At 42.5% G+C, this 14,287-nt stretch overlaps 2 protein-coding genes across 4 annotated transcripts; one reads left to right on the top strand and one right to left on the bottom strand.

Moving 5' to 3' along the window:
• Positions 1 to 353: 353 nt before the first annotated feature.
• On the bottom strand, positions 354 to 4,957 carry aste1b (asteroid structure-specific endonuclease 1b). Of its 2 annotated transcripts, none has more exons than XM_085395246.1 (7): positions 4,820 to 4,957; positions 3,918 to 4,180; positions 3,200 to 3,466; positions 2,081 to 3,084; positions 1,753 to 1,984; positions 1,432 to 1,624; positions 354 to 1,162 (listed from the first exon to the last, which is right to left on the bottom strand). In XM_085395246.1, exons 2-7 carry the CDS (start codon positions 4,153 to 4,155, stop codon positions 829 to 831), a joined length of 2,268 nt encoding a protein of 755 aa, XP_085251372.1. In that variant the 5' UTR covers positions 4,156 to 4,180; positions 4,820 to 4,957; the 3' UTR covers positions 354 to 828. The 2 variants fall into 2 exon arrangements, with proteins under 2 accessions (XP_085251372.1, XP_085251373.1); XM_085395247.1 differs by lacking the exon at positions 4,820 to 4,957 and adding an exon at positions 4,460 to 4,597.
• Positions 4,663 to 12,912, top strand: smarcc1b (SWI/SNF related BAF chromatin remodeling complex subunit C1b). Of its 2 annotated transcripts, none has more exons than XM_085395245.1 (28): positions 4,663 to 4,936; positions 5,268 to 5,387; positions 5,692 to 5,777; positions 5,870 to 5,951; positions 6,041 to 6,133; positions 6,252 to 6,321; positions 6,415 to 6,484; positions 6,555 to 6,630; positions 6,917 to 7,042; positions 7,345 to 7,427; positions 7,516 to 7,622; positions 7,723 to 7,782; positions 7,922 to 7,950; positions 8,066 to 8,181; positions 8,269 to 8,340; positions 8,424 to 8,537; positions 8,823 to 8,976; positions 9,081 to 9,191; positions 10,224 to 10,283; positions 10,420 to 10,678; positions 10,813 to 10,884; positions 10,974 to 11,020; positions 11,106 to 11,208; positions 11,304 to 11,446; positions 11,783 to 11,917; positions 12,091 to 12,223; positions 12,398 to 12,484; positions 12,572 to 12,912. In XM_085395245.1, exons 1-28 carry the CDS (start codon positions 4,802 to 4,804, stop codon positions 12,637 to 12,639), a joined length of 2,811 nt encoding a protein of 936 aa, XP_085251371.1. In that variant the 5' UTR covers positions 4,663 to 4,801; the 3' UTR covers positions 12,640 to 12,912. The 2 variants fall into 2 exon arrangements, with proteins under 2 accessions (XP_085251371.1, XP_085251370.1); XM_085395244.1 differs by having other exon boundaries at positions 4,663 to 4,969.
• The last annotated feature ends 1,375 nt before the right edge of the window (positions 12,913 to 14,287 follow it).

Raw genomic sequence — 14,287 nt, 5'->3', positions numbered from 1 at the left:
TTTGTGAAAGAAAAAGCAGTCAAATATTGGCTGGGTTTATATTTTATTTTATTTGGTTTGGTCCTTATACAAAACACTGTAAAATTAGATTTTTTTATAGGCTGTAAAATATTCTGTGTCAAAGTGTAGATACAGCATCTGTAAGTACTTAACTCTTGGCTGTGTGCTGATTTAACACTAGTGTAGCATCTTACTGTTCAGTAGCTTTGTGTTGTGCCTTTAAAGAGAAAGCGTTAACATTTTATTCTTAGCTATAAGCAGTTACAATTAAAACACATAGCTCAATGTGATGGTTTACAAAACACGTTTCCATTCCTTTTCAAATACAAATATGATTAAAAATATAAGAGCACCAAGTTAGTGAAACATAAGGCAGCTGCAATGAAATGAAGAAAATGTAAGATTTTATAAAATGCTCCAGACTTTTTCATTAGCTGCCATACAACTTTCTGCTCATGTTACTGACAACTGTTTAAATGTTGTGCTCGAATATGTAAATAAAACTGGGAAGCTGAAAACAAGTGCATTCATTAGAGTAAGATTACTTTGATAAAAGCTCATGATGCATAATGATGCTAAAATTGTGTAATTTGTGGAAAAACTGATGTTCTGATATGAACGTATGTCTTTACAGACATTACTCAAGATGGCAATGCACAATTAAACATTATGACTAGAGGAAGTTAAATTAGTGCAACATACACAGTGGTAAACATTAAGAGCTGTCATTTTTCCCTGAGCAACTGTTGTAAACCACTGACTGGCCTTCCTTAATTTGGCCCCCGAGCAAGTGTTTTTTATCCATCTGTTAATTTTTCTGTCTCCCTATCAATAATCCTCATCGTCATCATCAGACTCTTCCTCGCTCATAAGGAGAGCAAACCGGTTGTTTATCTCATTAGCATCTCTCCCCCCTCCCTGAGCTCCTCTTCCTCTTCCACCTCTCCCTCTTCCTCTTCCTCTCCCTCCCTGCCCTCTGCCTCTCCCCCTCCTTCCTGATTCTGAGGATGAGTGAGTGGCTTTGGAACTGCAGTTCCTCATAGCATTCAGCAGGGAGGAGTAGAGCTGCGCAGACAAAGATCCCCCAGGCAGCAGAGACTCAGCATTTCGGCCTCCTTTCAGATACCTGACGAGGCCGTGCACCAGCGTACCACTGAACAACCTGAGAGACAAAATGTACTCTAAAAAAATACTCTTTACCATCGTGGTATAACTGTGGACACATATAATATAATTATTATCATCCCATTTGTGTAAGCTTAGCAGAAAAACCCCAAACTCACTTCAAATGTAATTAAAGCTTTCTACATGTAAATCTAGAGATAATTCTCTTTTTCCTTGCCAGCTCCTGTTTGTTGGTTGCACCTCTAGTTCTAATGCATACAGAGTACCATTTTCTTTTACTGTATGTCCCTGACATACAGTACTTACCATGAGAGATGAGGTTCTGGCAGCGGCAGCAGCAGTAGCTGATTTAGACAAAGTGCACTCCAAAGGCAGGCCTGCCATTGGCTGAAACTGTGAGCCATTCCAATATCTACTCCCCGTCTCTCACCTGGTCTCACACGTTGTCGATCCAGCCCTGCACACACTTTATGTTCCAGAGCCCAGTTTGGCTGCGGGACTGCAGTGTTGAAAGCAAATACAAGCTTTTAGGTAATGGCAAGAAAAATGAAAGGTTGGCATGTTACTAAGGCATATTAGTCTTTTTAACCATGTCGAAGAAACCAGGAGGGATACAATCCAACTAACCAGTGTGTTGATAGTGGATAGCTCCAAGCTGTGTGTTCAAGAAGACCTCTCCATAAACCATGCCTAGGACCAAAGCTTGCACCTGGGGCTGTGAGGGTGTCGGTGTGGCCTCTCGAAACCAGAATCCTGTCACAGCTACAGGCAGCTGCAGGTGGAAAGGAACGGAAACTAAGGCTGACTGGTTCACGCCCAAAACTTGTAACAGGGCACCAAGTCGGACTGCTGCAGGAGCCTGGAACAAAAATATTGAAAAATACAATCAGATCATGTGGAAAACTTCTAACTCCAGACAAATGCAAAACAAATACTGATTCTGAAAAATGTTTACCTGACCAAGTCCAGCCAGGTGTACATGGTTTCTGAGTGGGACTGCCTCCACTTCCATCTTCTTCAAGTTCAGGTCCAAGCGATCATACTCTTCCACAGAAATGGGAGCACCCTGAGCCTGGACTGTTGATGACCCAGCTGCTTGTTCCTTGCTGAATGCTGCATTTATGCTCTGACCCCTACCTCCACACCCCCTTCCTCCTCGCCCTCTCCCACCTCTCATTCCCTGTCTGTTTTCTTGCATCCTCATATCTTGTATTTCACCTCCTGGCCCCTTCATTGACTGTGTACCACCAACTCTTCCTTCAGTTACATTATCTTGAGATCTGTGCAGTAATATCCCATATACAGCCTGCCGAATGGCTCTAGAACTACAGTGGCTGCTAGCTAGTTTACTGTTCTCCACCTGCGGGATGAGAAGGACCCTGCGCATCACCAAAGCATCAAGCACCAAGGGAGGAAGCCGACCCTGAAGTGCTGCTGTCGACAGGCACTCCGGCAGCTGTGCCGGCCCAGAGGTCTGCCCTCCCTGAAATGCCTTACCTCCAGAAAACCAGCGGGCCACAGAGCTCGGAGCCTTGATATGGTACTCCTGCATACATGCCAGCAGCCTGGATGCGAGACCACCCTTCTGCCCTCTTTTGCCCTTACAAGCTTCCTCCCCCATTAGGCTGCTCACTTCTTCTAAGGCCTCAGTCACAGTTTTAAAAGAGGACAGCCAAAGAAGGAGGCCTTCAATACGAGAAGGGGGTGATCTACCTTTACCCCTGCCGCCACCTCTCCTTAACAGACTTGCATCTAACAGAGAAAGAAGGGTTTCAGTATCTTTTGGAGTTCCGTAGTCATTTCCAGTCAGAACAGCACATAAAGGGAGCAACTCGGGGTTCATGCCCCCGAACATGCGACACAGGCCTGCAGTGGTGTAGCAGCGAGCTAAGATGTAGCGTTGCGAGGCTTTACCGTTAAGGTTGGTCCATTGGAAAAAACGGAATGGCAGATAACCTCCTAAGATCAGAAAACAATTGAGATAGATACCACATGAGAAAATACATACTGCAAAATACTGTTACCACCAAAGAGCTATTTTGCATCTATGTTAAAGTCCAGAGACTATCCACACCTGGAAGGTCAAAGATATAAAAGTCACTGTCATTTGTCAGCACTGGGCATTTCCACTCTTGTGCCAAGCACGCAATCTCCCAGTCAGCCTCAGCTGGACACTGGATGAGCGGGACTCCACTCTGGATGAGGACCTGAATGAAGACGTCTCTTGTAAGAATGGGGAGAACAGAGCCATTGCGGCCGTGAGAGAGGTTGTCTGCCTCTTTTATCTTGGACTGCAGGCGCTGGCGTAGAGTATCAAACTTCTTGTTACTGGGGTCCATCCCTAATAATAATAAAAAGATAGGAAAACAGATGTTTGCAGGTGTTATAGCATTATTTAATGTGAAAAGTGGTTTTTGCTTTAGGTTTGTGCAGATTAAAGATATAAGCAACAAAAGCATTCATGAAAAGGTAAAGGATAAAAAAATCTAATATAGTTCAATGATATAATGATTTAATAAGCAGACCTATTTGTTATTACAATGAAAAGCAATATAAAGATGACTGAAGTTAAGATGTCCTATTGAAATTAAGGGGAATGTTTACTAAATGAGGTGAGTACTTAAATTGAAGATATTAGATGATGTTGTACCCAAATACAGAGAACTTTAAAAAAAAGAAGAAAAAGAATAAAAAGAAAAAGAAATAATGTAAGCTGTCCCCTTTTTTAAATGTCTAGAAAAGTACATACTTGAAACATCCTAACTTGACGGCCTTGTATAAAGCATCTTTACCTCCATCCAGAACCACATATGGCTGGATGTTACAGGTTGCCAGTGCAGTGAGGAACTGGGCGAGCAGGGAAGCAAAGGCATCGTAGTCCCCTCCGTGCAGCTGATCCAATCCGTGGCTAAAGTACAGGCGGAAATAAAGACTGCAGCCATCGATAACGAGCCGACTGTCCCTAAACTTCACATCTTGTAGGAAGTGTCTGTTCCCCTCTACAAAGGTCGTCAGACCATGGACACCCATTACATCTCAGGGCGTGGACGAGTTCCTAGAGTGAGATGATGTATAAGATAATGGTACTCACGATGGTTAAAATGCACGAAAGACAGTTTCTGTGCAATCATGCAATAAACGGAAGGTAACTGCCAGAAAATGACAGGAGTCACAGTTCGCTCCAATGTGAAGTAAGAGACACAGAGACTGTCGGCTGGAAAATTAAGACTCATCGGAAGTTATTGCAACATAAAACTACGAGTAACTGACGACAAATGACATCCAGAATCAGCCGTATTTAGTAGAGCAGTAAATGTTTACGAGTTTTACTAACCAATGACACTTTCTTCTCTTTACTTGCTCGAGTGTTTTTCTGTCTTGCGCAGTTCCTTCCTTGTACTTCAAAATAAAGTTCCCGGCTAGTAACAAACGTGTGTATTCCTCTGTAAACACGATAATATCTAATTTTCCTCTATATAAAAAATCAGCAAAGAACACGCGCAAATAAAGCCACAACACTGAATAATGACAGTTAAATTTTAATTAATTTGAAAAAACCTTACGCTAAATTGCGTTTGCGTTCTCGCGAGGGAACACGAGAACGCAAACGCTAGCGAGGGCGCTAGCCAGTTTTGTTCTCACGTTTGAAAAATAATTACGTTTTATTACGACCACAATGTCCGGAGGAACAAACCTCGGGATTCCCGGGACAAGCCAAGCCACCCCCGGTGCATTTGCACACCGAAAAAAAGACAGCAGCCCGTCCGCTAGGTTTTGGGAGAGTCCGGATACTTTAGCCCAGCTGGAAGTGGTGAGACAGTGGATCGGGAAGCACTACAAAAAGGTAGTTAGCCGACCAGGAAGCTAAGCAAGATGCTAGCCGCTCCCCCTCCCTGTTAGCAAGCCCAGTGGGTTACAGCGTAAACATACGGTTACGTGTTCACACTGGCTGTCTAGATATAGAGAAATTAAGTCAGCGGACCCTGCACAAAAGGAAAGATATACAAACGTGAAGTGCAAATCTAGCGCAGTCGTATCACATGTAAATACAGCCCTAAGCTTGTGTATATAATAGAGTATTGAGTGGCACGATAAATAAAAATTCTACTCCTATCTAATTTCAAACCCTCTCTATTTGTTAGTATGTTCTGGCGGATGCCCCATCTTGCCAGGTCCTGGCTGCAGTCACCCTGCAGCTTCTCCAGTTCCAAGAGGATGCATTTGGCCGACAAGCTACCAGCCCTGCACTCACCAAGCTGCCTGTGAGTCTATCTCTCACTGTCTATCTAATTGTCGTCACAAGTGACTTTAAAATGCCTGATAGAATTGGCTTGTAAGTCGCTGTAAGTGCCTCACTTTGTAGTGTACTTTCACTATTAAAGTAGTAGTAGACTGATTATTGATTGATGAGTTTAAAACTGTGGAAGCAAATGCTTGCCTCTAAGTATGTGTGACACTTAATAGTGAAGAGGATTAAAAACAACAACAACACCCAAATAATGAAAGTTGTTCATGTTCATGTCCATGACCCAAACCCACAAGAAAACCTTGTTGATTTCTCTACAGGCACAGTGCTTCCTTGACTTGCGACCAGGTGATGGACTCTGCCACATTCTTGGCACAGCTTACAAGTTCAAGTTTGATCAGGGCTGGTGGGTAGTTTCCTAATATGATCCCTAACAGATCTCATTTGCTTCCACCTGTGTCCTTAATATCTCTTTGTTCTCTACCTATTTTCACACAGGCGAAGGTTTGACTTACAGAATCCATCAAGGACTGAGAGGAACGTGGAGATGTTTGGTACAATTGAAAAAGCACTGATCCAGGTGAAAACTGCAAATCTCAATACACACAACTGCACACACATACACACCAAGGACTGTTCCTTCACGAACTTGAATATTTGTCACAACAGAACAACTGCATGTCATTGCCTGTCGTATATCTGGACCCTACACTGGATCAGGATCTGGTCGGCAGACTAACTGGCATCATCACCAAACATCAGGTAAAGTACTGCAAATAAGTAGAAGATTATTTGTAGCTCAGAGTGAGACTAAATGTATGTAGCTCTGATACAGTAGTTGGATTTCAGTGCTACTGATTCACAGTTTGTCCCCCTGCAGGGTACTGTTACAGAGGACAGAACGCTTGCTAGTCATCACATATACCCCTGCCCTCCCTCGACAGAGGAAGGTTAGTTAAAGTTTGTATGTGTATATGTGTTTGCTGATGTTATGATGCCTACCACTTAGCTTAAATACATTTTGTATACACATCTGTTTTTAGATGAATGGATGCGTCCTGTCATGCGGAAAGACAAGCATGTCTTGGTACACTGGGGCATGCACCCTGACAGGTAAAGCAAGCACAAACACACACACAACACTTGACCAGCATGAAGTGACAACGTCTCTTGTCTCTTACAGTTATGATAGTTGGCTGTCATCGAGTGATGTTGAGGGAGAGGTTGAAGAGCTGCCACATCCAGAAAGGCCCTGGAGGGTTAGTGTGGCACCACATACATCACGCTGTCAGGAGTTAGTCTTCAGTTTTCTTTGTCAGACAGAATGTGATTGTCAGCGGGGACATTAAGGAACCACGCGTACTATAAATAATAGATGATTTTATATAATGTCTAAAAAATTTACAGAAATTTTACAGCTGACTGAATCCTATTCATTTAGCATGCTCTGTATTCCTTTCTTACACTTGATGAGATACCGAAGTATGCATCACTCATTAATATTCAATTTGTGTGGGTGTGTGTGTGTGCGTGCGTGTTCTCCAGGTCCATGCTGGTTGGATTCTGGACACGGATGTTTTCAACGAATGGATGAATGAGGAAGACTACTGTGTGGACGAAAGGAATGTGCCAGTCATCCTCCGGCAGCGTATTCACCTCCAAGACGACCAGGTTTGTGTGAAGTAGTAAAAAATGGCACTGGTCTGTAGGCTTAGGAAGGAGTTCCCCTGTTATTAATGCATGCTTACGTTTTAACAGTTTAATCAACTGCAAAAAGCAGGTGTGATCCTGTTGTGTGATTCTTTTGTTCTCAGAATTGTAAGCAGACACGCTTCTTTTCCCATTTCAGACAATTCTCCTAGAGATGAAAAACAGCTGTCAGACACAAAGTTGCAAATCCTGCTCTTTTGTTTCAAAATAGTCTCTATTCCATTTTTAGTTTTTCTCCATCTGCCTTTAACTTTTTGTTACAGGATCCAAAGTCTACACCCTCCAAAAAGAGAAGGCGCTCCCCGTCCCCTCTCTCCTCTGAAGGCAGGAAGAAAGGAAAGAAAGGGTAAGACATAGGTGTTTCTTTTAATACGGGGCTGTGCTTTTGGGTTGTCACAAAAGGTATCACTGTTGATTTGTGTGCTCACACACAGGAGAAGGCGTGGACAACAGGACGAGGAGCCAGAAGAGGACCTGACCAAAGACATGGAAGACCCGATTCCTGTGCCTAACATGGAGGAGGTCATACTACCCAAGAATGGTGAAACTCTTGAAGACAGTGTCCAAAACTCATTAAAAATGTGTACATTTCCTCTAAAGTGTTTAAATGTGTTTAATATTTTCTTATCCGATCTATGTAGTCAACCTTAAGAAGGACAGTGAGAACACTCCAGTGAAAGGAGGGATCATGGCTGACCTAGGTAGGCATGCTTGTGCCATCGTAAATGCATACAGAGAAGTCTCGAAACATTAAAATAAATTTTTTTAAATATGTCATTCGTATGTTTATGTGTGATTTTTGTTTTTTTTACATCCTTGTAACCACTGTCTTTTTTTCAGATGACCAGGAGGATGATTTCCCAGGACGGGTAAATATGATGTCATTTCTCTCACTTAAAACTTTTCTAATTGTAGGAATTTTGGGTTTAGTTTCCAGATTTGCAAAAAGTAATATTTCTCTGTGTATTGCTCATCTCTATTTAGGAAGATGAGGATGGAAGAGCAGAGATCCCACGCCTATCAGAGGGAGAGGAAAACATCACAGAACAAACACATCACATAATAATACCGAGCTACACCTCATGGTTCAATTACAACTGGTAAGAATATGTATTTGCATTTACCTGTATGCTGAACCTCTTAATTTTATTCAAAAGACCTAAAAGCTCCCTGTGCATCTTGTCCAGCATTCACTCGATAGAGAAACGTGCACTCCCTGAATTCTTCAATGGGAAGAACAAGTCAAAAACTCCTGAAATGTGAGTACTGCTGATGTTTAGACTTTACCGCTATTACAGATGATCGAGAAGGCCTCAGTATAGCTTTCTTTACACCTTCGCAGCTACCTGGCATATCGTAACTTCATGATCGACACATACCGGCTGAACCCCCAGGAATACCTCAGTTCAACATCCTGTAGACGCAACCTGACTGGAGACGTTTGTGCCCTCATAAGGTATAATTTTGTGCGTGTGGGTGTTTGCTGTCATGTGTGTCTGCTGCATCTGCTAAATTAGGTTTAGTGTGTAGGTGTTTATCTGTGAATGTGTTAGTAAATGAAATCTGTTAATGCTGGAAAGGAGCAGTAGGTGGTATATGTGTCGTTAATGATTCTGTAGTTAATAAGTATTTGTGTCTAAAACATGTTGAGTTTGTTAATGTATTTACATGTGTTTGAGCTATGGGGGCTGTTCCAGCTACAGCAGATTAGAATTAATATGAAACAAATGTTTGTGTCCAGGGTTCATGCATTCTTGGAGCAGTGGGGTTTGATTAACTACCAAGTGGATGCAGAGAGCAGGCCTCTCCCTATGGGACCTCCACCCACCCCTCACTTCAACGTACTCGCTGACACGCCATCTGGGCTGGCCCCCCTGCAACACAAACCGCTACAGGTTTGTCGTGATGCTGTTGCACAAAGCTCTCAGCACAGACAAGTTTAAAACGCAGTTTTTGTCATGTGAAACATCTTCTGACAAACTCTTACTTATTTCCGCAGGTGTCAGCTTCACAGCACATGTTGTATTTCCCAGAAAAGAGCAGAGAGAAACCTTCAGACTGCCAAAACTTTGGTCTGCGTACTGACATCTATGCCAAGAAACACCCTAAGGTCTTACACTGTTAATACAAAAAGTTAAAAAAATAGTTTATAATGGTGCTTACAGTAAAGAGCAACTACAGCTCAGTACAAGTCTTGATCCAGTTTTCATTTCTTTATGTTGTGCTTCCATGGTGCCAAGTCTTGAGAAATAGTTCTCCAGACTTTCTGTCCAAAGTTCTCTTTGGAAAGTGGATACTTTTTCAACAATTCATGGGATGAACCAGTGTTGTGTCTGACACAACCAGTATCTTCAGGCACTTTGTGTCTTGCAGCCTGACGCAAAAATACAGAATTTGTTCTCATTTCTTTAGTCGAATCTGTGAAAAATGCTAAAGTTAACACAGCTTGACAGGCATAAAATAGTGTTTTTACACTAACAAGGTGATTCTGAAAGAGCTTTTAGCTGATGAATTGGCGTTTCAAAGCATGGTGTGCAGTGTGTCCTTAAAGAAATTGAGCAAACCGGACAAGTGGAGGCCTGATAGAGAACAGAATGAAATGCAGCAAACATCCAAAGAAGAGCTTTAAACGTCCTTCAAGAAGCCTGGAGAATTATTCTTTAAGACTACTTAAAGAAACTGCAAGAAAGCTGCCTAAGAGAGTTAATGGATTGCATTTATATAGCGCTTTTCTAGACATTCAAAGTGCTTTACAATTCCACTATTCATTCACTCTCACATTCACACACTGTTCAGGGTGTGTTAAAGAATAAAGGTGGTCATACCGAATATAAACTTCGAAGCTCATCATAATTGTACAAAGTCAGTTTTTCCATGCATGTGTACATGTTTTAATAAATCGCTGCATCCACATCCCATTTTTCTAGCAAAGTATTAAAGTGTAGCTCAAGACTTTTGCGGAGTGTTATGAATCTTGAAGATACGTCTTAATTTGAGAGGTTTGTTTAACAGCAAGTCTCAAAATTCCTTAAAAGAGACACTCTTCCACTGTGTCTCATAGAATAGACCAGAATGTGTTTTATAACAGTGTCATACAAGCTTTATTCTTAAATTATTGTCATATTTGTGATACTTGTCTCAGACTAAAGGAGCGAGCGCAGGAAGAGAGTGGACAGAGCAGGAGACTCTTTTGCTGTTAGAGGTAAGACCAGTAACTTTATCGTCACATGCATTTTGCATTTTTTATTTATGAGATCTTTTATGTAATGAGATCTTTTACCCAAGCCCTTAAGCCTTGTTCGTCTTGGTCTCTCTATTACCACCTCTACGTTTCTCAGGCCTTAGAGGTTTACCGAGATGACTGGAACAAAGTTTCAGAGCACGTGGGCTCCAGAACGCAGGACGAATGTATCCTCCACTTCCTCCGTCTGCCGATAGAAGACCCTTACCTAGAAGACTCTTCGGCCTCTCTTGGTCCACTGGCATTTCAGCCTGTGCCTTTCAGCCAATCAGAGAACCCTGTTATGAGCACCGTGGCCTTTCTGGCATCTGTGGTGGATCCTCGTGTGGCATCAGCCGCAGCTAAGGCAGCATTGGGTAAGACTACAGAGGGAAGAAGGTTCATTTCTGTGTAATCTAAGTTTTTAAGTACCTCTGAGATAGTATATCGTATACACAATGTTTGCAAAACAGGGGAAATGTGTGTTGTGACTGTTGCTTTCTGCTTTCAGAGGAGTTTTCTAAAGTGCAGGAGGAATCGACGGAAAAAGCCTCTGAAATGTTGAACCAGCCAGAAAAGAATGGTAATGCTGAAATATAGAAAGGCAAAATTGCACATTACTCTCTCACTGTGCTGTCATAATCTAACATTTCATTGCTTTGTATCTTATAGAAGCGGTAGATGCAGAAAAACTGGAGCCAAATTCTAACCTTCATCAGGTAATGTACCAGTAGGAGCTCAGAGAGTTTATTGTGTGTGCTGGTGGAGTATGCTGCTTAACTTGAGTGTGTGTTTGCATTTCAGGTTACTGTCAGGACTGACGGGCTCCAGGTGGAACCCAGCTTGCCAAAAGTGGAGGGAGTCAAAAGAGAAAATGCTGAAAATATACTTGCTGAGGAGAGAGATGGTACATCAATATGTGCGCTACAGTGAATTTGCATCGTATGTATGCATATACGCATCAGCGGCTCTAATAACGAAATTTTCTCGTGTGCGCTTCAGTAAGGGGAGATGGCGACGAGAACGCAGGCCGGCGGGAGGGGGATGGGGACGACGGGAGGAGAGTGATGGAGCTGGAGCTGGTGGAGGGCAGCGTTGCCACGGCAGCAGCAGCAGCTCTGTCCTCGGCTGCCACGAAGGCCAAGGTAAAGCCCACCCACTGGCTTAAAATCCAACCAATCGCGCATATATAAACTAAAGAAATGCTTAAGTGGAGGGTTTGGGGTTTTTTTTTCTCCATTTATTCCACAGGTTTCCTAGCAACCAAAACAGATGTAAAATATCTTGAAGGTTACTTGAAGGAAACTCTCCCACTTTGCATATAATTGATTGGGGATATATGAAGAATATACTGTATACTTCCCAGTGTTTGTCTCCGCTTCCTGTGGTTGTTTTACCTGTGCTACATTCTTAGCCATTACAACCACTATACCAACTACTGTTGTCTTCTATCACTGGCTTTTTTTACTCTGTATTTGAAGCATTTGGCAGCAGTAGAAGAGAGAAAGATCAAGTCGCTGGTTGCTCTGCTGGTGGAGACCCAGATGAAGAAGCTGGAGATCAAGTTGAGACACTTCGAAGAACTTGAAACCATCATGGACCGCGAGAAAGAGGCTGTGAGTGATAACGATGTCTTCTATTATACAGGGAAACTTTACTTAACTACTCCATGTCTTGTTGCTCATTTGTGAGCTATAATTCCACACTCCAGTAGATCTCTGAAAGGTTTGTGTCCACATAGAAACCAAAAACAGTATTTAACACCTGTGCATATGCGTGTCCCATGCAGTTAGAGCAGCAGCGGCAACAGCTGCTGACGGAAAGACAGACTTTCCACACTGAGCAGCTGAAGCAGGTGGAGATGAAGGTTCGCCAGCAGAGGGAGCAGCAGGGGCAGCCGGGTTACACAATGCAGCATTCAGGTCTGAACATGGACACTGAAAGCATCCTATCAGTCTATAAATATGGTTAACCCTTCAATTCTTAATATAAAACCCATAACATGATCACATTGTAAGGTGCATCCACTGTCACAGAAATCGGTTCAGTGCTGTTTGTTAGTCTGCCAATGAATTTTAATCCCTTTTCCTCCCTAGGCCAGTCCATTCCTAACCGAATGATGCCTGCAGGAGGAAATGCCCAAACGATGGCTCCTCGACACCCTGGAGCTCCAAATGGCATGTGTGAGTGTTTTCCGCTGTTGTCCTAGATTTATTATTTTATATTATTTCGGAGTGTACTGACACAAAGTTCTTCTGTCACTATCTCAGACCCACCCTCACAACCTGATGGGATAGCACCAGCTCCCACTGGTCCTCCATCATCCAGTCACAGCTGAACTAATCAGAAAACAGCACGTGCAGGTGTGAATACATCACTCGTCTTTCAATCTAAACCAAGCATCTGGAACAGCTGCTCACAATTAAACTCTGCAACGCTTCAGTAGTTTCATTTCAACACTGAAGGATTCGCAAACAGGTAGACACAGTTGATGTGTATTTGTTCAACAGTGCAGCTCATCCACTCTTTGTGAACTGTTTGTGCTCTGATGTCAGAGTTGAGAAATCTGTAGACTGAACTCTGCTCATTAAAGGTTCTTTTTTATGAAACAGTTTTGTTGCTTTTATCCTCATTCAGCTGGTTTCTTTGTGACTTTGTGCTATTTGCAGGGGTCCACCTTCCAATCCATTGATTGGCATGTTGGCGGTACACATGTGCCAGAATATCATTTCAAATTAAATTACAGCCTGTGATTTGAGCTTTGAAATCATTATCATTATGTGTATGGCTTGTTAACGCAAACACCTAATCGTCAAGAGGATCTGCTGAAGTTTAAAGTGAATTTGGGGGGGGGGGGGCGGTAGTCTTCCCACACAGCCGTCTCTAGAGTTAACAAAAAATGGTTAAAAAAAAAAAATTCCATTGAGTGGCAGTTCTCTGGGTGGAAACGCCTCATCTGCTTTGAATAATGAGGTAATAATGAAGAAAATGGCCAGACTGATTCAAGCTTACAGGAAGGATGCAGCTCAAATTACTCACTACAACAAAGTTATACAGAAGAGCGTCACTGAATACACATGTTGAATCTTGAGGCAGAGGGGCTACAGCAGCAGAAGACCACACCAGGTTCCACTCCTGCCAGACAAGAACAGGAAACTGAAGCTACAGTGTGGCAAAAAAGTATTTAGTCAAATCAAAATCAAATCAAATCACTTTTATTGTCACATCACATGTGCAGGTACATTGGTACAGCACATGTGAGTGAAATTCTTGTGTGCGAGCTTCACAAGCAACAGAGTTGTGCAAAATACAATAATGTAAACAAGCAAAATACAAGAATGGCTACATCTGAAACTAATAAATATATGTACAATATATAATAGTATATGCATTTCTGGATGTAGTCAGCCACCGATTGTGCAAGTTCCCCCACTTAAAATGATGACAGAGGTCAGTAATTTGCACCAGAGGTACACTTCAACTGTGAGAGACAGAATGTGAAAAAAAAATCCATGAATCCACATGGTAGGATTTGTAAAGAATTTATTCGTAAATTAGGGTGGAAAATAAGTATTTGGTCACCTCAAACAAGGAAAATCTCTGGCTCTCACAGACCTGTAACGTCTTCTGTAAGAAGCTTTTCTGTCCCCCACTCGTTACCTGTATGAATGGCACCTGTTTGAACTCATCTGTATAAAAGACACCTGTCCACAGCCTCAAACAGTCAGACTCCAAACTCCGCCATGGCCAAGACCAAAGAGCTTTCGAAGGACACCAGGAAAAGTATTGTAGACCTGCACCAGACTGGGAAGAGTGAATCTACAATAGGCAAGCAGCTTGGTGTGAAAAAATCAACTGTGGGAGCAATCATCAGAAAATGGAAGACATACAAGACCACTGATAATCTCCCTCGATCTGGGGCTCCACGCAAGATCTCATCCCGTGGGGTCAAAATGATCATGAGAACGGTGAGCAAAGATCCCAGA

This window comes from Rhamphochromis longiceps, linkage group LG22, assembly GCF_057381845.1.
Source record: "Rhamphochromis longiceps isolate RC_006_pf linkage group LG22, R_longiceps_female_GT1.1, whole genome shotgun sequence".
Lineage (NCBI taxonomy): Eukaryota > Metazoa > Chordata > Actinopteri > Cichliformes > Cichlidae > Rhamphochromis > Rhamphochromis longiceps.
The sequence above is the reverse complement of the archived record's forward strand: the minus strand, read 5'-3'. Positions and strand labels throughout refer to the sequence as shown.

Coding starts and splice junctions, on each gene's coding strand:
- aste1b (XM_085395246.1), bottom strand. CDS start 4,155: ATGGGTGTCCATGGTCTGACGACCTTTGTAGAGGGGAACAGACACTTC. Junction 3,085..3,199: donor TTATATCTTTGACCTTCCAG/GTGTGGATAGTC, acceptor TTCTGATCTTAG/GAGGTTATCTGCCATTCCGT. Junction 1,625..1,752: donor TATCCACTATCAACACACTG/GTTAGTTGGATT, acceptor TCAACACTGCAG/TCCCGCAGCCAAACTGGGCT.
- smarcc1b (XM_085395244.1), top strand. CDS start 4,802: ATGTCCGGAGGAACAAACCTCGGGATTCCCGGGACAAGCCAAGCCACC. Junction 4,970..5,267: donor TCGGGAAGCACTACAAAAAG/GTAGTTAGCCGA, acceptor TCTATTTGTTAG/TATGTTCTGGCGGATGCCCC. Junction 7,783..7,921: donor AGGGATCATGGCTGACCTAG/GTAGGCATGCTT, acceptor TCTTTTTTTCAG/ATGACCAGGAGGATGATTTC.